Consider the following 20,137-nt stretch of genomic DNA (forward strand, 5'->3'; position numbering starts at 1 on the left):
GGTGGTGTTTTGCCAAACATTCAAGCTGTCTTACTCCCAAAGAAGAACGACAAAGGACAGAAGAAGTAAACCGCTACACTCAGAAAACAACGGCTATTTTTATAGCCACACATCTTTAAAAAAACATTGTTTTTTTCACAAAACTATAACCTTAAAGTCTAATAGATAATCCATGCATACGCCTTGTCCTAAGTAACTCAAAGAAATTAAATAAAAAAATTTGATCACAACGTCAAAATAAATTGCACGTATTTGCACCTACTAATGTCTACGGCCATACCACGATGAACACACCCGTTCTCGTCTGATCACGGAAGTTAAGCATCGTCGGGCCGGGATAGTACTTGGATGGGGGACCGCCTGGGAACTCCCGGTGTCGTAGGCTTTTCATTTTCATTTGCTGTGATATATTTCTTGTTATAACAATTAAGGAACGTGGCGGTTGTTGAAAGTGTTTCCTATGACATTTTCCTACGACATTTTCAGGTGATAGTACGAGAAAAAAGAGCTTTCAAATGCATACAAACTCGATCTATTGCCGATCATCCAATAACCCTGACGGAATGGCAAATAAAATAAAATTCCGCCGCCTTCCGAGGACTTATATCGCAATCACGTTTCGTAACAGCCAAGCGAGGTTTTACCTTAGCGTTTAAGTCACCACCGACATTTGGCCGCGCAACTTTTCTAAGCTCATTCATTTTGACTTAAGGAGGGGGCGAGCGCGGACGCAGGCCCCCACTACCAGAAATTGTACGGTCGAGTTACTGACGTTTGCAGTAATCGCAGAGGTCAGCCCAAGCGTAGTGCAATGCAAGAGCCTCACTCTGGAAGAAAACCCTCATTGATCAGTCTTTACTTCCCCGTCAGGTAAGTATGAGTTGGAACTGCACCGTAGCATGAGGGTACCCTTCAAAGTTTGTTAATGCTTGTGGCTTGAGTGTGTTATAAACTGCCGTGTCGCGGGGCATAGGCTGTATTCTCCCCCAGTGTACGCGTTTTGTTCCCGCCGTAGACTATGCAGAGTGCCGTCGGAAAGAGGACTGCTATTATTCTTTTATTGCTTATGTGGGCCGCCATCGGTAATAGTGCAACACCAAGGCAACCCGTGGTCACGGCGTGAATGAATCCACCTCCATGACCCAAGGCCAAAAATCAGATTAATATACTGACCATTCAGAGAATGGCCTACCAGATATTAAACTGATAAGAACAGATACTACACTTGATCTTAGCCATTAGGCCGAGAAGCGATAAAGAACAAGCGTTGCCATGATAGGCATCGTCCACACACCGTAACTGCTTGTGGAGCATGTCACGTTACTGTAAAGCTTACAACTGTCACCGCGTACGGATGGACGGCGACATAGTAAAAATCACGGCTGTTGATTTAGCCGTAGGATGGAGAGCGACTGTAGCGAGTGGATGGTAACTTACATGAATGCTAACAAAGGCGACGATACTAAGTGCGTGATATTACTTTCCAATATGTCTGCGTACATTCCGTTTATCAACGCATTACGCCAGAACGTGCGCGCGCGTTACACAGTAGACCATGCAGCCGAAATGCGACAGTGCGACCCTGCCAGGAGTCGAACCTGGAATCCCCTGATTCGTAGTCAGATGCCTTATCCATTGGGCCACAGGGCCATGCTTATGACTTCGCCCCATCGTCATTTTGGCTTGCGCATTCGTTTTACTTACGACAGAATTCTTCGTGTTTGTAGCCATGAAAGAAAGGGACTTCTGTGAGTGAATTTTTTTACTGTGGTCTAATAAAAAAGTCGAAACGCAGTGCCCAATATATGAATTGCTCCTAATAGCCGGAAACAGGCCGTGTCGATGATGTAGGCCGACATACGCAACGCAAACCAAAGAACGCTTTATGAAAATCCTAACACGAGCGCGGAAGAAGCCCAAATTAACAGACTAGATGTAATGCTGAAGACCTCAAACTCCAGCAGCTTCTCTTGCAGACTATTGCGTCGTACTACAAATAAAAATTAACATGCTTTCGCATAGTCGCGGCACCCAAAACGGACATTATACGATGTACAGAAACACACATTTCTGTTTTCGCGCCAAATCAATTCCCGGGAGTGGTACTTTTACGTCCGCATACTTCGCACCGTCTTAAATTATATCTCATTTACACGGTAATGTTTAGTATACTTCTACTGTGATAACAAGCATCGTTTATCGTTGGATTGTTGTAAGAAAACATTAAAAATGAGTGAAGCAGCTTCTCCAAAGAAAATCGCACCCAAGAAGAAACCTGCTGCAAAGAAGACAGCTGATCACCCTAAATATGTGGACATGATCAAGGCTGCTATCGCTACCCTAAAGGAACGCGGTGGTTCATCTCGCCAAGCTATTACAAAATATATTCATGCAAATTACAAAGTTGCTGAAAACTCAGATCATCATCTGAAAATGGCTCTTAAACGAGGAGTAACATCAGGCGATTTGATTCAAACTAAAGGCACTGGTGCTTCTGGATCATTCAAGCTAGGTCAGGTAAAAAAAGAAAAACCTAAGAAAAAGGCCGCAGCAAAAAAGCCAACGGCAAAGAAGCCTACTGCAAAGAAAAGTACACCAAAAAAGAAGCCAGCAAAGAAGAGCACGCCAAAGAAAGCAGCAAAGAAGCCTGCCACAAAGAAAGCCTCGGCTAAGAAACCAGCAGCTAAGAAACCCACAAAGAAGCCTGTTGCTAAAAAACCTGCAGCAAAGAAGGTCAAAAAGACTCCCAAAAAGGCAGCAAAGAAGACCGCAAAAAAATAATTTGTGTGTATCTGGCTATTACATTAACAAACGGCTATTTTTATAGCCACACATTTACAAAAAAAACATTATCTTGGTACAAAGTTAAACTTGTTTAAGTCACTTAAACAGTTAAAAAAGAGTAAATTTAAGATTAGATTCCCTAAGTTTAAGTATTTTCGTTTTTAAATTTCTTATTTTCTTGCTTTTACTTTTCTTGCCCTTCATATTTTTAACATTGTCAAACTTTATGTAGCATAAAATTTTTATGTAGCATAAAATTTAAACAGAAAGCAGGACAAAGTTTGATATAAAAAGCTAGCCGTAATATTTTTTATGGATGTGTGGCTATAAAAATAGCCGTTTTTTGTTTGGTAAGATGCTTAGGCACGTTCCCCACGAATTCTTCTTGCCAACTGGATGTCTTTAGGCATGATTGTAACTCGTTTTGCGTGAATGGCACACAAGTTAGTATCCTCGAACAAGCCAACAAGGTACGCTTCAGAAGCCTCTTGCAGAGCCATAACGGCTGTGCTCTGGAATCGCAGATCTGTTTTGAAGTCCTGAGCAATTTCTCGCACAAGACGCTGGAAAGGCAACTTGCGGATCAAGAGCTCGGTTGACTTCTGGTATCTTCTGATTTCTCTGAGAGCAACTGTACCAGGTCTGTAACGATGTGGTTTTTTCACTCCTCCAGTAGCTGGTGCGCTTTTCCTCGCAGCTTTAGTGGCGAGTTGTTTTCGTGGAGCCTTTCCTCCAGTAGATTTACGTGCAGTTTGCTTTGTACGAGCCATATTTTAAGAAGTCGATGTAGTACGGATACACAAGACGGTCTAAAATGCACTATCGCGCCAAAGTTTTATTTCTCATATTGATTGACAGCTAAGGTTCAAAACAAACCATTTGATTGGTGCTAAGAAAGTAATTTCTGATTGGCTGCATAATGACATTACGCTCATTACTTTAACATTTTTATAAAATCTGTGTTTTTTGGCTACGGGAAAACGGCTGTATCTTCTGATACACAAAAGCTTTTGACTTTTTTTTTTTTTAGTAAGTAGCAGAAGGTTTGGCGAATTCCAACGATGCCAAATTTATTGCCTTACTGAAACATTAAGACCACGAATTTTTAAAAAAACTACAGTTTTACTTAAAAAAATGTACAAAATGTTCGGAACATTTTGTAATGACGCAACTCTATTGGTTAATTAGGGTGTTTCCACGAGCAGTAGGTAATTTTATGGCCTCTTTTTAAAGCTGTCTGAATTCTGTTAACTCAAACGTTGTTTTTGTACTCGTTCTGTACGCAACTATATCAATATGTCTGGACGCGGAAAAGGAGGTAAAGGATTGGGAAAAGGAGGTGCTAAACGTCACCGAAAAATTCTTCGTGATAACATTCAGGGAATCACAAAACCTGCTATTCGGCGTCTTGCTCGACGAGGTGGTGTCAAACGTATCTCTGGCCTTATCTATGAGGAAACCAGAGGTGTACTGAAGGTTTTCTTAGAGAATGTTATTCGTGATGCTGTAACCTACACAGAGCACGCTAAACGCAAGACCGTTACCGCTATGGATGTTGTTTATGCCTTAAAACGTCAAGGAAGAACTCTTTACGGATTCGGAGGTTAAGCGTTGTCATTGCTCAACAAAAACGGCTATTTTTATAGCCACAAATCTTTTAAAACATTACTTTGTGCACGCTTCCAAATTACACAATGTGTAAAGTCTTGTCACAGTTACATTTATTGCTATACGATACTATGTCATATATGACACAAAAAAAATTTAGAAATACTTTGTAGGGTTAATTTGCCTGGGAGTGTTTCCGTGAAAAGCTGGGTTAAGTTAAATGTAAGCAATAACATGGATCAATGTACTTGTCTTTTCTGCAAGTACAGCTAATAATACGTATGAAAAGTGAAGCTAATCCACACACACATGGGGAAGTATTTTAAATGTAGGCTAGTGTTCTTAAGCACATTATTTAGAAGTTTTATTAACTTCGGTTAACTTGTAGTGACGCCAAGTAAATGTTTTTTTAAAGATGTGTGGTCTTAAAAAAGACCGTTTGTGTTTGGTAGACGTTGGTTTACTTGCTGCTTGTGTATTTTGTGACGGCTTTTGTTCCTTCACTGACTGCGTGTTTTGCAAGTTCTCCAGGCAAGAGAAGACGTACTGCGGTTTGAATTTCACGAGAAGAGATGGTCGACTTTTTGTTTTGAAGAGCCAAACGCGAAGCTTCGGAAGCAATGCGCTCAAAGATGTCGTTGACAAATGAGTTCATGATGCTCATAGCTTTGCTTGAAACTCCGACATCTGGGTGAACTTGTTTCAAAACATTGTAGATGTAAATAGCATAACTTTCCTTTCTCTTTCTCTTGCGTTTCTTTTCACCAGTTCCACCAATCTTTCCTCCTTTTTTGCCGGCTCTTTTTTCACCTTTCTTGGCTACTTTAGGTGCCTGTTTTCCTCCTTTAGCTGCTGCGTCAGACATGGTTAAAAATTTTTGCTACTTAACTTGTAAATAAGCATTAAACTGCAAGTCAAAACTTTTTGTTTATAAGTAAAAAAATCGGATCGAATTCGATCCGAAAACGCCGATACGCAATTTAATTGGTTAAAAAAAAAATCTTTTGTTTAATACTTAATTATGATTGGTTAAAAAAACATGATTTCGATCCTATTTTTATGATGAAAAAACGAGTAAAGTTTATTTCGTTAACACTTACGTTAAATATTCGTACGTTTTTGTATTAACTTACAAATCAAATCGCAGTTATGTCTGGACGTGGAAAAGGTGGAAAAGCTAAGGCTAAAGCCAAGACAAGATCCTCAAGAGCTGGACTTCAATTTCCAGTCGGTAGAGTGCATAGATTCCTTCGTAGAGGGCACTATGCTAACCGAATTGGATCTGGAGCACCAGTTTACTTAGCAGCCGTCTTGGAATATTTATCTGCTGAGATATTGGAGTTGGCTGGTAACGCAGCAAGAGACAACAAAAAAGCTAGGATTATTCCAAGACATTTACAATTGGCTGTTCGTAATGATGAAGAATTAAACAAACTTTTGAGCGGTGTAACCATTGCAGCTGGTGGTGTTTTGCCAAACATTCAAGCTGTCTTACTCCCAAAGAAGAACGACAAAGGACAGAAGAAGTAAACCGCTACACTCAGAAAACAACGGCTATTTTTATAGCCACACATCTTTAAAAAAACATTGTTTTTTTCACAAAACTATAACCTTAAAGTCTAATAGATAATCCATGCATACGCCTTGTCCTAAGTAACTCAAAGAAATTAAATAAAAAAATTTGATCACAACGTCAAAATAAATTGCACGTATTTGCACCTACTAATGTCTACGGCCATACCACGATGAACACACCCGTTCTCGTCTGATCACGGAAGTTAAGCATCGTCGGGCCGGGATAGTACTTGGATGGGGGACCGCCTGGGAACTCCCGGTGTCGTAGGCTTTTCATTTTCATTTGCTGTGATATATTTCTTGTTATAACAATTAAGGAACGTGGCGGTTGTTGAAAGTGTTTCCTATGACATTTTCCTACGACATTTTCAGGTGATAGTACGAGAAAAAAGAGCTTTCAAATGCATACAAACTCGATCTATTGCCGATCATCCAATAACCCTGACGGAATGGCAAATAAAATAAAATTCCGCCGCCTTCCGAGGACTTATATCGCAATCACGTTTCGTAACAGCCAAGCGAGGTTTTACCTTAGCGTTTAAGTCACCACCGACATTTGGCCGCGCAACTTTTCTAAGCTCATTCATTTTGACTTAAGGAGGGGGCGAGCGCGGACGCAGGCCCCCACTACCAGAAATTGTACGGTCGAGTTACTGACGTTTGCAGTAATCGCAGAGGTCAGCCCAAGCGTAGTGCAATGCAAGAGCCTCACTCTGGAAGAAAACCCTCATTGATCAGTCTTTACTTCCCCGTCAGGTAAGTATGAGTTGGAACTGCACCGTAGCATGAGGGTACCCTTCAAAGTTTGTTAATGCTTGTGGCTTGAGTGTGTTATAAACTGCCGTGTCGCGGGGCATAGGCTGTATTCTCCCCCAGTGTACGCGTTTTGTTCCCGCCGTAGACTATGCAGAGTGCCGTCGGAAAGAGGACTGCTATTATTCTTTTATTGCTTATGTGGGCCGCCATCGGTAATAGTGCAACACCAAGGCAACCCGTGGTCACGGCGTGAATGAATCCACCTCCATGACCCAAGGCCAAAAATCAGATTAATATACTGACCATTCAGAGAATGGCCTACCAGATATTAAACTGATAAGAACAGATACTACACTTGATCTTAGCCATTAGGCCGAGAAGCGATAAAGAACAAGCGTTGCCATGATAGGCATCGTCCACACACCGTAACTGCTTGTGGAGCATGTCACGTTACTGTAAAGCTTACAACTGTCACCGCGTACGGATGGACGGCGACATAGTAAAAATCACGGCTGTTGATTTAGCCGTAGGATGGAGAGCGACTGTAGCGAGTGGATGGTAACTTACATGAATGCTAACAAAGGCGACGATACTAAGTGCGTGATATTACTTTCCAATATGTCTGCGTACATTCCGTTTATCAACGCATTACGCCAGAACGTGCGCGCGCGTTACACAGTAGACCATGCAGCCGAAATGCGACAGTGCGACCCTGCCAGGAGTCGAACCTGGAATCCCCTGATTCGTAGTCAGATGCCTTATCCATTGGGCCACAGGGCCATGCTTATGACTTCGCCCCATCGTCATTTTGGCTTGCGCATTCGTTTTACTTACGACAGAATTCTTCGTGTTTGTAGCCATGAAAGAAAGGGACTTCTGTGAGTGAATTTTTTTACTGTGGTCTAATAAAAAAGTCGAAACGCAGTGCCCAATATATGAATTGCTCCTAATAGCCGGAAACAGGCCGTGTCGATGATGTAGGCCGACATACGCAACGCAAACCAAAGAACGCTTTATGAAAATCCTAACACGAGCGCGGAAGAAGCCCAAATTAACAGACTAGATGTAATGCTGAAGACCTCAAACTCCAGCAGCTTCTCTTGCAGACTATTGCGTCGTACTACAAATAAAAATTAACATGCTTTCGCATAGTCGCGGCACCCAAAACGGACATTATACGATGTACAGAAACACACATTTCTGTTTTCGCGCCAAATCAATTCCCGGGAGTGGTACTTTTACGTCCGCATACTTCGCACCGTCTTAAATTATATCTCATTTACACGGTAATGTTTAGTATACTTCTACTGTGATAACAAGCATCGTTTATCGTTGGATTGTTGTAAGAAAACATTAAAAATGAGTGAAGCAGCTTCTCCAAAGAAAATCGCACCCAAGAAGAAACCTGCTGCAAAGAAGACAGCTGATCACCCTAAATATGTGGACATGATCAAGGCTGCTATCGCTACCCTAAAGGAACGCGGTGGTTCATCTCGCCAAGCTATTACAAAATATATTCATGCAAATTACAAAGTTGCTGAAAACTCAGATCATCATCTGAAAATGGCTCTTAAACGAGGAGTAACATCAGGCGATTTGATTCAAACTAAAGGCACTGGTGCTTCTGGATCATTCAAGCTAGGTCAGGTAAAAAAAGAAAAACCTAAGAAAAAGGCCGCAGCAAAAAAGCCAACGGCAAAGAAGCCTACTGCAAAGAAAAGTACACCAAAAAAGAAGCCAGCAAAGAAGAGCACGCCAAAGAAAGCAGCAAAGAAGCCTGCCACAAAGAAAGCCTCGGCTAAGAAACCAGCAGCTAAGAAACCCACAAAGAAGCCTGTTGCTAAAAAACCTGCAGCAAAGAAGGTCAAAAAGACTCCCAAAAAGGCAGCAAAGAAGACCGCAAAAAAATAATTTGTGTGTATCTGGCTATTACATTAACAAACGGCTATTTTTATAGCCACACATTTACAAAAAAACATTATCTTGGTACAAAGTTAAACTTGTTTAAGTCACTTAAACAGTTAAAAAAGAGTAAATTTAAGATTAGATTCCCTAAGTTTAAGTATTTTCGTTTTTAAATTTCTTATTTTCTTGCTTTTACTTTTCTTGCCCTTCATATTTTTAACATTGTCAAACTTTATGTAGCATAAAATTTTTATGTAGCATAAAATTTAAACAGAAAGCAGGACAAAGTTTGATATAAAAAGCTAGCCGTAATATTTTTTATGGATGTGTGGCTATAAAAATAGCCGTTTTTTGTTTGGTAAGATGCTTAGGCACGTTCCCCACGAATTCTTCTTGCCAACTGGATGTCTTTAGGCATGATTGTAACTCGTTTTGCGTGAATGGCACACAAGTTAGTATCCTCGAACAAGCCAACAAGGTACGCTTCAGAAGCCTCTTGCAGAGCCATAACGGCTGTGCTCTGGAATCGCAGATCTGTTTTGAAGTCCTGAGCAATTTCTCGCACAAGACGCTGGAAAGGCAACTTGCGGATCAAGAGCTCGGTTGACTTCTGGTATCTTCTGATTTCTCTGAGAGCAACTGTACCAGGTCTGTAACGATGTGGTTTTTTCACTCCTCCAGTAGCTGGTGCGCTTTTCCTCGCAGCTTTAGTGGCGAGTTGTTTTCGTGGAGCCTTTCCTCCAGTAGATTTACGTGCAGTTTGCTTTGTACGAGCCATATTTTAAGAAGTCGATGTAGTACGGATACACAAGACGGTCTAAAATGCACTATCGCGCCAAAGTTTTATTTCTCATATTGATTGACAGCTAAGGTTCAAAACAAACCATTTGATTGGTGCTAAGAAAGTAATTTCTGATTGGCTGCATAATGACATTACGCTCATTACTTTAACATTTTTATAAAATCTGTGTTTTTTGGCTACGGGAAAACGGCTGTATCTTCTGATACACAAAAGCTTTTGACTTTTTTTTTTTTTAGTAAGTAGCAGAAGGTTTGGCGAATTCCAACGATGCCAAATTTATTGCCTTACTGAAACATTAAGACCACGAATTTTTAAAAAAACTACAGTTTTACTTAAAAAAATGTACAAAATGTTCGGAACATTTTGTAATGACGCAACTCTATTGGTTAATTAGGGTGTTTCCACGAGCAGTAGGTAATTTTATGGCCTCTTTTTAAAGCTGTCTGAATTCTGTTAACTCAAACGTTGTTTTTGTACTCGTTCTGTACGCAACTATATCAATATGTCTGGACGCGGAAAAGGAGGTAAAGGATTGGGAAAAGGAGGTGCTAAACGTCACCGAAAAATTCTTCGTGATAACATTCAGGGAATCACAAAACCTGCTATTCGGCGTCTTGCTCGACGAGGTGGTGTCAAACGTATCTCTGGCCTTATCTATGAGGAAACCAGAGGTGTACTGAAGGTTTTCTTAGAGAATGTTATTCGTGATGCTGTAACCTACACAGAGCACGCTAAACGCAAGACCGTTACCGCTATGGATGTTGTTTATGCCTTAAAACGTCAAGGAAGAACTCTTTACGGATTCGGAGGTTAAGCGTTGTCATTGCTCAACAAAAACGGCTATTTTTATAGCCACAAATCTTTTAAAACATTACTTTGTGCACGCTTCCAAATTACACAATGTGTAAAGTCTTGTCACAGTTACATTTATTGCTATACGATACTATGTCATATATGACACAAAAAAAATTTAGAAATACTTTGTAGGGTTAATTTGCCTGGGAGTGTTTCCGTGAAAAGCTGGGTTAAGTTAAATGTAAGCAATAACATGGATCAATGTACTTGTCTTTTCTGCAAGTACAGCTAATAATACGTATGAAAAGTGAAGCTAATCCACACACACATGGGGAAGTATTTTAAATGTAGGCTAGTGTTCTTAAGCACATTATTTAGAAGTTTTATTAACTTCGGTTAACTTGTAGTGACGCCAAGTAAATGTTTTTTTAAAGATGTGTGGTCTTAAAAAAGACCGTTTGTGTTTGGTAGACGTTGGTTTACTTGCTGCTTGTGTATTTTGTGACGGCTTTTGTTCCTTCACTGACTGCGTGTTTTGCAAGTTCTCCAGGCAAGAGAAGACGTACTGCGGTTTGAATTTCACGAGAAGAGATGGTCGACTTTTTGTTTTGAAGAGCCAAACGCGAAGCTTCGGAAGCAATGCGCTCAAAGATGTCGTTGACAAATGAGTTCATGATGCTCATAGCTTTGCTTGAAACTCCGACATCTGGGTGAACTTGTTTCAAAACATTGTAGATGTAAATAGCATAACTTTCCTTTCTCTTTCTCTTGCGTTTCTTTTCACCAGTTCCACCAATCTTTCCTCCTTTTTTGCCGGCTCTTTTTTCACCTTTCTTGGCTACTTTAGGTGCCTGTTTTCCTCCTTTAGCTGCTGCGTCAGACATGGTTAAAAATTTTTGCTACTTAACTTGTAAATAAGCATTAAACTGCAAGTCAAAACTTTTTGTTTATAAGTAAAAAAATCGGATCGAATTCGATCCGAAAACGCCGATACGCAATTTAATTGGTTAAAAAAAAAATCTTTTGTTTAATACTTAATTATGATTGGTTAAAAAAACATGATTTCGATCCTATTTTTATGATGAAAAAACGAGTAAAGTTTATTTCGTTAACACTTACGTTAAATATTCGTACGTTTTTGTATTAACTTACAAATCAAATCGCAGTTATGTCTGGACGTGGAAAAGGTGGAAAAGCTAAGGCTAAAGCCAAGACAAGATCCTCAAGAGCTGGACTTCAATTTCCAGTCGGTAGAGTGCATAGATTCCTTCGTAGAGGGCACTATGCTAACCGAATTGGATCTGGAGCACCAGTTTACTTAGCAGCCGTCTTGGAATATTTATCTGCTGAGATATTGGAGTTGGCTGGTAACGCAGCAAGAGACAACAAAAAAGCTAGGATTATTCCAAGACATTTACAATTGGCTGTTCGTAATGATGAAGAATTAAACAAACTTTTGAGCGGTGTAACCATTGCAGCTGGTGGTGTTTTGCCAAACATTCAAGCTGTCTTACTCCCAAAGAAGAACGACAAAGGACAGAAGAAGTAAACCGCTACACTCAGAAAACAACGGCTATTTTTATAGCCACACATCTTTAAAAAAACATTGTTTTTTTCACAAAACTATAACCTTAAAGTCTAATAGATAATCCATGCATACGCCTTGTCCTAAGTAACTCAAAGAAATTAAATAAAAAAATTTGATCACAACGTCAAAATAAATTGCACGTATTTGCACCTACTAATGTCTACGGCCATACCACGATGAACACACCCGTTCTCGTCTGATCACGGAAGTTAAGCATCGTCGGGCCGGGATAGTACTTGGATGGGGGACCGCCTGGGAACTCCCGGTGTCGTAGGCTTTTCATTTTCATTTGCTGTGATATATTTCTTGTTATAACAATTAAGGAACGTGGCGGTTGTTGAAAGTGTTTCCTATGACATTTTCCTACGACATTTTCAGGTGATAGTACGAGAAAAAAGAGCTTTCAAATGCATACAAACTCGATCTATTGCCGATCATCCAATAACCCTGACGGAATGGCAAATAAAATAAAATTCCGCCGCCTTCCGAGGACTTATATCGCAATCACGTTTCGTAACAGCCAAGCGAGGTTTTACCTTAGCGTTTAAGTCACCACCGACATTTGGCCGCGCAACTTTTCTAAGCTCATTCATTTTGACTTAAGGAGGGGGCGAGCGCGGACGCAGGCCCCCACTACCAGAAATTGTACGGTCGAGTTACTGACGTTTGCAGTAATCGCAGAGGTCAGCCCAAGCGTAGTGCAATGCAAGAGCCTCACTCTGGAAGAAAACCCTCATTGATCAGTCTTTACTTCCCCGTCAGGTAAGTATGAGTTGGAACTGCACCGTAGCATGAGGGTACCCTTCAAAGTTTGTTAATGCTTGTGGCTTGAGTGTGTTATAAACTGCCGTGTCGCGGGGCATAGGCTGTATTCTCCCCCAGTGTACGCGTTTTGTTCCCGCCGTAGACTATGCAGAGTGCCGTCGGAAAGAGGACTGCTATTATTCTTTTATTGCTTATGTGGGCCGCCATCGGTAATAGTGCAACACCAAGGCAACCCGTGGTCACGGCGTGAATGAATCCACCTCCATGACCCAAGGCCAAAAATCAGATTAATATACTGACCATTCAGAGAATGGCCTACCAGATATTAAACTGATAAGAACAGATACTACACTTGATCTTAGCCATTAGGCCGAGAAGCGATAAAGAACAAGCGTTGCCATGATAGGCATCGTCCACACACCGTAACTGCTTGTGGAGCATGTCACGTTACTGTAAAGCTTACAACTGTCACCGCGTACGGATGGACGGCGACATAGTAAAAATCACGGCTGTTGATTTAGCCGTAGGATGGAGAGCGACTGTAGCGAGTGGATGGTAACTTACATGAATGCTAACAAAGGCGACGATACTAAGTGCGTGATATTACTTTCCAATATGTCTGCGTACATTCCGTTTATCAACGCATTACGCCAGAACGTGCGCGCGCGTTACACAGTAGACCATGCAGCCGAAATGCGACAGTGCGACCCTGCCAGGAGTCGAACCTGGAATCCCCTGATTCGTAGTCAGATGCCTTATCCATTGGGCCACAGGGCCATGCTTATGACTTCGCCCCATCGTCATTTTGGCTTGCGCATTCGTTTTACTTACGACAGAATTCTTCGTGTTTGTAGCCATGAAAGAAAGGGACTTCTGTGAGTGAATTTTTTTACTGTGGTCTAATAAAAAAGTCGAAACGCAGTGCCCAATATATGAATTGCTCCTAATAGCCGGAAACAGGCCGTGTCGATGATGTAGGCCGACATACGCAACGCAAACCAAAGAACGCTTTATGAAAATCCTAACACGAGCGCGGAAGAAGCCCAAATTAACAGACTAGATGTAATGCTGAAGACCTCAAACTCCAGCAGCTTCTCTTGCAGACTATTGCGTCGTACTACAAATAAAAATTAACATGCTTTCGCATAGTCGCGGCACCCAAAACGGACATTATACGATGTACAGAAACACACATTTCTGTTTTCGCGCCAAATCAATTCCCGGGAGTGGTACTTTTACGTCCGCATACTTCGCACCGTCTTAAATTATATCTCATTTACACGGTAATGTTTAGTATACTTCTACTGTGATAACAAGCATCGTTTATCGTTGGATTGTTGTAAGAAAACATTAAAAATGAGTGAAGCAGCTTCTCCAAAGAAAATCGCACCCAAGAAGAAACCTGCTGCAAAGAAGACAGCTGATCACCCTAAATATGTGGACATGATCAAGGCTGCTATCGCTACCCTAAAGGAACGCGGTGGTTCATCTCGCCAAGCTATTACAAAATATATTCATGCAAATTACAAAGTTGCTGAAAACTCAGATCATCATCTGAAAATGGCTCTTAAACGAGGAGTAACATCAGGCGATTTGATTCAAACTAAAGGCACTGGTGCTTCTGGATCATTCAAGCTAGGTCAGGTAAAAAAAGAAAAACCTAAGAAAAAGGCCGCAGCAAAAAAGCCAACGGCAAAGAAGCCTACTGCAAAGAAAAGTACACCAAAAAAGAAGCCAGCAAAGAAGAGCACGCCAAAGAAAGCAGCAAAGAAGCCTGCCACAAAGAAAGCCTCGGCTAAGAAACCAGCAGCTAAGAAACCCACAAAGAAGCCTGTTGCTAAAAAACCTGCAGCAAAGAAGGTCAAAAAGACTCCCAAAAAGGCAGCAAAGAAGACCGCAAAAAAATAATTTGTGTGTATCTGGCTATTACATTAACAAACGGCTATTTTTATAGCCACACATTTACAAAAAAACATTATCTTGGTACAAAGTTAAACTTGTTTAAGTCACTTAAACAGTTAAAAAAGAGTAAATTTAAGATTAGATTCCCTAAGTTTAAGTATTTTCGTTTTTAAATTTCTTATTTTCTTGCTTTTACTTTTCTTGCCCTTCATATTTTTAACATTGTCAAACTTTATGTAGCATAAAATTTTTATGTAGCATAAAATTTAAACAGAAAGCAGGACAAAGTTTGATATAAAAAGCTAGCCGTAATATTTTTTATGGATGTGTGGCTATAAAAATAGCCGTTTTTTGTTTGGTAAGATGCTTAGGCACGTTCCCCACGAACTCTTCTTGCCAACTGGATGTCTTTAGGCATGATTGTAACTCGTTTTGCGTGAATGGCACACAAGTTAGTATCCTCGAACAAGCCAACAAGGTACGCTTCAGAAGCCTCTTGCAGAGCCATAACGGCTGTGCTCTGGAATCGCAGATCTGTTTTGAAGTCCTGAGCAATTTCTCGCACAAGACGCTGGAAAGGCAACTTGCGGATCAAGAGCTCGGTTGACTTCTGGTATCTTCTGATTTCTCTGAGAGCAACTGTACCAGGTCTGTAACGATGTGGTTTTTTCACTCCTCCAGTAGCTGGTGCGCTTTTCCTCGCAGCTTTAGTGGCGAGTTGTTTTCGTGGAGCCTTTCCTCCAGTAGATTTACGTGCAGTTTGCTTTGTACGAGCCATATTTTAAGAAGTCGATGTAGTACGGATACACAAGACGGTCTAAAATGCACTATCGCGCCAAAGTTTTATTTCTCATATTGATTGACAGCTAAGGTTCAAAACAAACCATTTGATTGGTGCTAAGAAAGTAATTTCTGATTGGCTGCATAATGACATTACGCTCATTACTTTAACATTTTTATAAAATCTGTGTTTTTTGGCTACGGGAAAACGGCTGTATCTTCTGATACACAAAAGCTTTTGACTTTTTTTTTTTTTAGTAAGTAGCAGAAGGTTTGGCGAATTCCAACGATGCCAAATTTATTGCCTTACTGAAACATTAAGACCACGAATTTTTAAAAAAACTACAGTTTTACTTAAAAAAATGTACAAAATGTTCGGAACATTTTGTAATGACGCAACTCTATTGGTTAATTAGGGTGTTTCCACGAGCAGTAGGTAATTTTATGGCCTCTTTTTAAAGCTGTCTGAATTCTGTTAACTCAAACGTTGTTTTTGTACTCGTTCTGTACGCAACTATATCAATATGTCTGGACGCGGAAAAGGAGGTAAAGGATTGGGAAAAGGAGGTGCTAAACGTCACCGAAAAATTCTTCGTGATAACATTCAGGGAATCACAAAACCTGCTATTCGGCGTCTTGCTCGACGAGGTGGTGTCAAACGTATCTCTGGCCTTATCTATGAGGAAACCAGAGGTGTACTGAAGGTTTTCTTAGAGAATGTTATTCGTGATGCTGTAACCTACACAGAGCACGCTAAACGCAAGACCGTTACCGCTATGGATGTTGTTTATGCCTTAAAACGTCAAGGAAGAACTCTTTACGGATTCGGAGGTTAAGCGTTGTCATTGCTCAACAAAAACGGCTATTTTTATAGCCACAAATCTTTTAAAACATTACTTTGTGCACGCTTCCAAATTACACAATGTGTAAAGTCTTGTCACAGTTACATTTATTGCTATACGATACTATGTCATATATGACACAAAAAAAATTTAGAAATACTTTGTAGGGTTAATTTGCCTGGGAGTGTTTCCGTGAAAAGCTGGGTTAAGTTAAATGTAAGCAATAACATGGATCAATGTACTTGTCTTTTCTGCAAGTACAGCTAATAATACGTATGAAAAGTGAAGCTAATCCACACACACATGGGGAAGTATTTTAAATGTAGGCTAGTGTTCTTAAGCACATTATTTAGAAGTTTTATTAACTTCGGTTAACTTGTAGTGACGCCAAGTAAATGTTTTTTTAAAGATGTGTGGTCTTAAAAAAGACCGTTTGTGTTTGGTAGACGTTGGTTTACTTGCTGCTTGTGTATTTTGTGACGGCTTTTGTTCCTTCACTGACTGCGTGTTTTGCAAGTTCTCCAGGCAAGAGAAGACGTACTGCGGTTTGAATTTCACGAGAAGAGATGGTCGACTTTTTGTTTTGAAGAGCCAAACGCGAAGCTTCGGAAGCAATGCGCTCAAAGATGTCGTTGACAAATGAGTTCATGATGCTCATAGCTTTGCTTGAAACTCCGACATCTGGGTGAACTTGTTTCAAAACATTGTAGATGTAAATAGCATAACTTTCCTTTCTCTTTCTCTTGCGTTTCTTTTCACCAGTTCCACCAATCTTTCCTCCTTTTTTGCCGGCTCTTTTTTCACCTTTCTTGGCTACTTTAGGTGCCTGTTTTCCTCCTTTAGCTGCTGCGTCAGACATGGTTAAAAATTTTTGCTACTTAACTTGTAAATAAGCATTAAACTGCAAGTCAAAACTTTTTGTTTATAAGTAAAAAAATCGGATCGAATTCGATCCGAAAACGCCGATACGCAATTTAATTGGTTAAAAAAAAAATCTTTTGTTTAATACTTAATTATGATTGGTTAAAAAAACATGATTTCGATCCTATTTTTATGATGAAAAAACGAGTAAAGTTTATTTCGTTAACACTTACGTTAAATATTCGTACGTTTTTGTATTAACTTACAAATCAAATCGCAGTTATGTCTGGACGTGGAAAAGGTGGAAAAGCTAAGGCTAAAGCCAAGACAAGATCCTCAAGAGCTGGACTTCAATTTCCAGTCGGTAGAGTGCATAGATTCCTTCGTAGAGGGCACTATGCTAACCGAATTGGATCTGGAGCACCAGTTTACTTAGCAGCCGTCTTGGAATATTTATCTGCTGAGATATTGGAGTTGGCTGGTAACGCAGCAAGAGACAACAAAAAAGCTAGGATTATTCCAAGACATTTACAATTGGCTGTTCGTAATGATGAAGAATTAAACAAACTTTTGAGCGGTGTAACCATTGCAGCTGGTGGTGTTTTGCCAAACATTCAAGCTGTCTTACTCCCAAAGAAGAACGACAAAGGACAGAAGAAGTAAACCGCTACACTCAGAAAACAACGGCTATTTTTATAGCCACACATCTTTAAAAAAACATTGTTTTTTTCACAAAACTATAACCTTAAAGTCTAATAGATAATCCATGCATACGCCTTGTCCTAAGTAACTCAAAGAAATTAAATAAAAAAATTTGATCACAACGTCAAAATAAATTGCACGTATTTGCACCTACTAATGTCTACGGCCATACCACGATGAACACACCCGTTCTCGTCTGATCACGGAAGTTAAGCATCGTCGGGCCGGGATAGTACTTGGATGGGGGACCGCCTGGGAACTCCCGGTGTCGTAGGCTTTTCATTTTCATTTGCTGTGATATATTTCTTGTTATAACAATTAAGGAACGTGGCGGTTGTTGAAAGTGTTTCCTATGACATTTTCCTACGACATTTTCAGGTGATAGTACGAGAAAAAAGAGCTTTCAAATGCATACAAACTCGATCTATTGCCGATCATCCAATAACCCTGACGGAATGGCAAATAAAATAAAATTCCGCCGCCTTCCGAGGACTTATATCGCAATCACGTTTCGTAACAGCCAAGCGAGGTTTTACCTTAGCGTTTAAGTCACCACCGACATTTGGCCGCGCAACTTTTCTAAGCTCATTCATTTTGACTTAAGGAGGGGGCGAGCGCGGACGCAGGCCCCCACTACCAGAAATTGTACGGTCGAGTTACTGACGTTTGCAGTAATCGCAGAGGTCAGCCCAAGCGTAGTGCAATGCAAGAGCCTCACTCTGGAAGAAAACCCTCATTGATCAGTCTTTACTTCCCCGTCAGGTAAGTATGAGTTGGAACTGCACCGTAGCATGAGGGTACCCTTCAAAGTTTGTTAATGCTTGTGGCTTGAGTGTGTTATAAACTGCCGTGTCGCGGGGCATAGGCTGTATTCTCCCCCAGTGTACGCGTTTTGTTCCCGCCGTAGACTATGCAGAGTGCCGTCGGAAAGAGGACTGCTATTATTCTTTTATTGCTTATGTGGGCCGCCATCGGTAATAGTGCAACACCAAGGCAACCCGTGGTCACGGCGTGAATGAATCCACCTCCATGACCCAAGGCCAAAAATCAGATTAATATACTGACCATTCAGAGAATGGCCTACCAGATATTAAACTGATAAGAACAGATACTACACTTGATCTTAGCCATTAGGCCGAGAAGCGATAAAGAACAAGCGTTGCCATGATAGGCATCGTCCACACACCGTAACTGCTTGTGGAGCATGTCACGTTACTGTAAAGCTTACAACTGTCACCGCGTACGGATGGACGGCGACATAGTAAAAATCACGGCTGTTGATTTAGCCGTAGGATGGAGAGCGACTGTAGCGAGTGGATGGTAACTTACATGAATGCTAACAAAGGCGACGATACTAAGTGCGTGATATTACTTTCCAATATGTCTGCGTACATTCCGTTTATCAACGCATTACGCCAGAACGTGCGCGCGCGTTACACAGTAGACCATGCAGCCGAAATGCGACAGTGCGACCCTGCCAGGAGTCGAACCTGGAATCCCCTGATTCGTAGTCAGATGCCTTATCCATTGGGCCACAGGGCCATGCTTATGACTTCGCCCCATCGTCATTTTGGCTTGCGCATTCGTTTTACTTACGACAGAATTCTTCGTGTTTGTAGCCATGAAAGAAAGGGACTTCTGTGAGTGAATTTTTTTACTGTGGTCTAATAAAAAAGTCGAAACGCAGTGCCCAATATATGAATTGCTCCTAATAGCCGGAAACAGGCCGTGTCGATGATGTAGGCCGACATACGCAACGCAAACCAAAGAACGCTTTATGAAAATCCTAACACGAGCGCGGAAGAAGCCCAAATTAACAGACTAGATGTAATGCTGAAGACCTCAAACTCCAGCAGCTTCTCTTGCAGACTATTGCGTCGTACTACAAATAAAAATTAACATGCTTTCGCATAGTCGCGGCACCCAAAACGGACATTATACGATGTACAGAAACACACATTTCTGTTTTCGCGCCAAATCAATTCCCGGGAGTGGTACTTTTACGTCCGCATACTTCGCACCGTCTTAAATTATATCTCATTTACACGGTAATGTTTAGTATACTTCTACTGTGATAACAAGCATCGTTTATCGTTGGATTGTTGTAAGAAAACATTAAAAATGAGTGAAGCAGCTTCTCCAAAGAAAATCGCACCCAAGAAGAAACCTGCTGCAAAGAAGACAGCTGATCACCCTAAATATGTGGACATGATCAAGGCTGCTATCGCTACCCTAAAGGAACGCGGTGGTTCATCTCGCCAAGCTATTACAAAATATATTCATGCAAATTACAAAGTTGCTGAAAACTCAGATCATCATCTGAAAATGGCTCTTAAACGAGGAGTAACATCAGGCGATTTGATTCAAACTAAAGGCACTGGTGCTTCTGGATCATTCAAGCTAGGTCAGGTAAAAAAAGAAAAACCTAAGAAAAAGGCCGCAGCAAAAAAGCCAACGGCAAAGAAGCCTACT

The 20,137-nt window shown here is 40.9% G+C and overlaps 4 protein-coding genes and 16 non-coding genes across 21 annotated transcripts in view; 8 read left to right on the top strand and 12 right to left on the bottom strand.

The window, feature by feature from the left end:
• LOC130656957 (late histone H1-like) overlaps positions 1-2,954 on the top strand; it is a 3,706-nt gene extending 752 nt beyond the window's left edge. Inside the window, exon 2 of one of the 2 annotated variants that reach the window (XM_057459900.1) lies at positions 2,168-2,954. In XM_057459900.1, coding sequence (XP_057315883.1) covers positions 2,230-2,781 — 552 coding nt within the window. In that variant the 5' untranslated portion in view covers positions 2,168-2,229 and the 3' untranslated portion in view covers positions 2,782-2,954. The remainder of the gene's footprint in view (positions 1-2,167) is intronic. The other variant, XM_057459901.1, reaches the window with a different exon arrangement.
• Positions 267-385, top strand: LOC130658129 (5S ribosomal RNA). The gene has a single exon (XR_008985347.1). It is a non-coding gene; the product is annotated as a 5S ribosomal RNA (ribosomal RNA).
• Positions 714-878, bottom strand: LOC130659470 (U1 spliceosomal RNA). Its single transcript, XR_008986674.1, has one exon. It is a non-coding gene; the product is annotated as a U1 spliceosomal RNA (small nuclear RNA).
• LOC130660523 (U2 spliceosomal RNA) lies at positions 1,064-1,255 on the bottom strand. Its single transcript, XR_008987720.1, has one exon. It is a non-coding gene; the product is annotated as a U2 spliceosomal RNA (small nuclear RNA).
• On the bottom strand, positions 1,578-1,650 carry Trnar-acg (transfer RNA arginine (anticodon ACG)). Its single transcript has one exon. It is a non-coding gene; the product is annotated as a tRNA-Arg (tRNA).
• Positions 2,955-6,119: 3,165 nt separating the features above from the next.
• Positions 6,120-6,238, top strand: LOC130658142 (5S ribosomal RNA). Its single transcript, XR_008985359.1, has one exon. It is a non-coding gene; the product is annotated as a 5S ribosomal RNA (ribosomal RNA).
• Positions 6,239-6,566: 328 nt separating this feature from the next.
• LOC130659471 (U1 spliceosomal RNA) lies at positions 6,567-6,731 on the bottom strand. Its single transcript, XR_008986675.1, has one exon. It is a non-coding gene; the product is annotated as a U1 spliceosomal RNA (small nuclear RNA).
• A 185-nt stretch (positions 6,732-6,916) lies between these two features.
• LOC130660524 (U2 spliceosomal RNA) lies at positions 6,917-7,108 on the bottom strand. The gene has a single exon (XR_008987721.1). It is a non-coding gene; the product is annotated as a U2 spliceosomal RNA (small nuclear RNA).
• A 303-nt stretch (positions 7,109-7,411) lies between these two features.
• On the top strand, positions 7,412-8,776 carry LOC130657371 (histone H1-delta-like). The gene has a single exon (XM_057460354.1). It carries the CDS (start codon positions 8,083-8,085, stop codon positions 8,632-8,634), a length of 552 nt encoding a protein of 183 aa, XP_057316337.1. The 5' UTR covers positions 7,412-8,082; the 3' UTR covers positions 8,635-8,776.
• On the bottom strand, positions 7,431-7,503 carry Trnar-acg (transfer RNA arginine (anticodon ACG)). Its single transcript has one exon. It is a non-coding gene; the product is annotated as a tRNA-Arg (tRNA).
• A 3,195-nt stretch (positions 8,777-11,971) lies between the features above and the next one.
• Positions 11,972-12,090, top strand: LOC130658155 (5S ribosomal RNA). Its single transcript, XR_008985371.1, has one exon. It is a non-coding gene; the product is annotated as a 5S ribosomal RNA (ribosomal RNA).
• A 328-nt stretch (positions 12,091-12,418) lies between these two features.
• Positions 12,419-12,583, bottom strand: LOC130659472 (U1 spliceosomal RNA). The gene has a single exon (XR_008986676.1). It is a non-coding gene; the product is annotated as a U1 spliceosomal RNA (small nuclear RNA).
• Positions 12,584-12,768: 185 nt separating this feature from the next.
• LOC130660525 (U2 spliceosomal RNA) lies at positions 12,769-12,960 on the bottom strand. The gene has a single exon (XR_008987723.1). It is a non-coding gene; the product is annotated as a U2 spliceosomal RNA (small nuclear RNA).
• A 302-nt stretch (positions 12,961-13,262) lies between these two features.
• Positions 13,263-14,628, top strand: LOC130657372 (histone H1-delta-like). The gene has a single exon (XM_057460355.1). The coding sequence runs from the start codon at positions 13,935-13,937 to the stop codon at positions 14,484-14,486; it is 552 nt and encodes a 183-aa protein (XP_057316338.1). The 5' UTR covers positions 13,263-13,934; the 3' UTR covers positions 14,487-14,628.
• On the bottom strand, positions 13,283-13,355 carry Trnar-acg (transfer RNA arginine (anticodon ACG)). Its single transcript has one exon. It is a non-coding gene; the product is annotated as a tRNA-Arg (tRNA).
• Positions 14,629-17,823: 3,195 nt separating the features above from the next.
• LOC130658167 (5S ribosomal RNA) lies at positions 17,824-17,942 on the top strand. Its single transcript, XR_008985383.1, has one exon. It is a non-coding gene; the product is annotated as a 5S ribosomal RNA (ribosomal RNA).
• Positions 17,943-18,270: 328 nt separating this feature from the next.
• Positions 18,271-18,435, bottom strand: LOC130659473 (U1 spliceosomal RNA). The gene has a single exon (XR_008986677.1). It is a non-coding gene; the product is annotated as a U1 spliceosomal RNA (small nuclear RNA).
• Positions 18,436-18,620: 185 nt separating this feature from the next.
• On the bottom strand, positions 18,621-18,812 carry LOC130660526 (U2 spliceosomal RNA). Its single transcript, XR_008987724.1, has one exon. It is a non-coding gene; the product is annotated as a U2 spliceosomal RNA (small nuclear RNA).
• A 307-nt stretch (positions 18,813-19,119) lies between these two features.
• On the top strand, positions 19,120-20,137 carry LOC130657760 (histone H1-delta-like; the record flags this gene model as incomplete). The annotated part of the gene is made up of 1 exon (XM_057460765.1): positions 19,120-20,137. A coding segment is annotated over exon 1 (351 nt), but the record flags the coding sequence as incomplete, so codon positions are not given.
• Positions 19,135-19,207, bottom strand: Trnar-acg (transfer RNA arginine (anticodon ACG)). Its single transcript has one exon. It is a non-coding gene; the product is annotated as a tRNA-Arg (tRNA).

Source organism: Hydractinia symbiolongicarpus, chromosome 9 (genome assembly GCF_029227915.1).
Source record: "Hydractinia symbiolongicarpus strain clone_291-10 chromosome 9, HSymV2.1, whole genome shotgun sequence".
NCBI lineage: Eukaryota > Metazoa > Cnidaria > Hydrozoa > Anthoathecata > Hydractiniidae > Hydractinia > Hydractinia symbiolongicarpus.

Bases quoted from the DNA above. Each gene is read 5' to 3' on its own strand.
- LOC130657371 (XM_057460354.1), top strand. From the start codon at position 8,083: ATGAGTGAAGCAGCTTCTCCAAAGAAAATCGCACCCAAGAAGAAACCT.
- LOC130657372 (XM_057460355.1), top strand. From the start codon at position 13,935: ATGAGTGAAGCAGCTTCTCCAAAGAAAATCGCACCCAAGAAGAAACCT.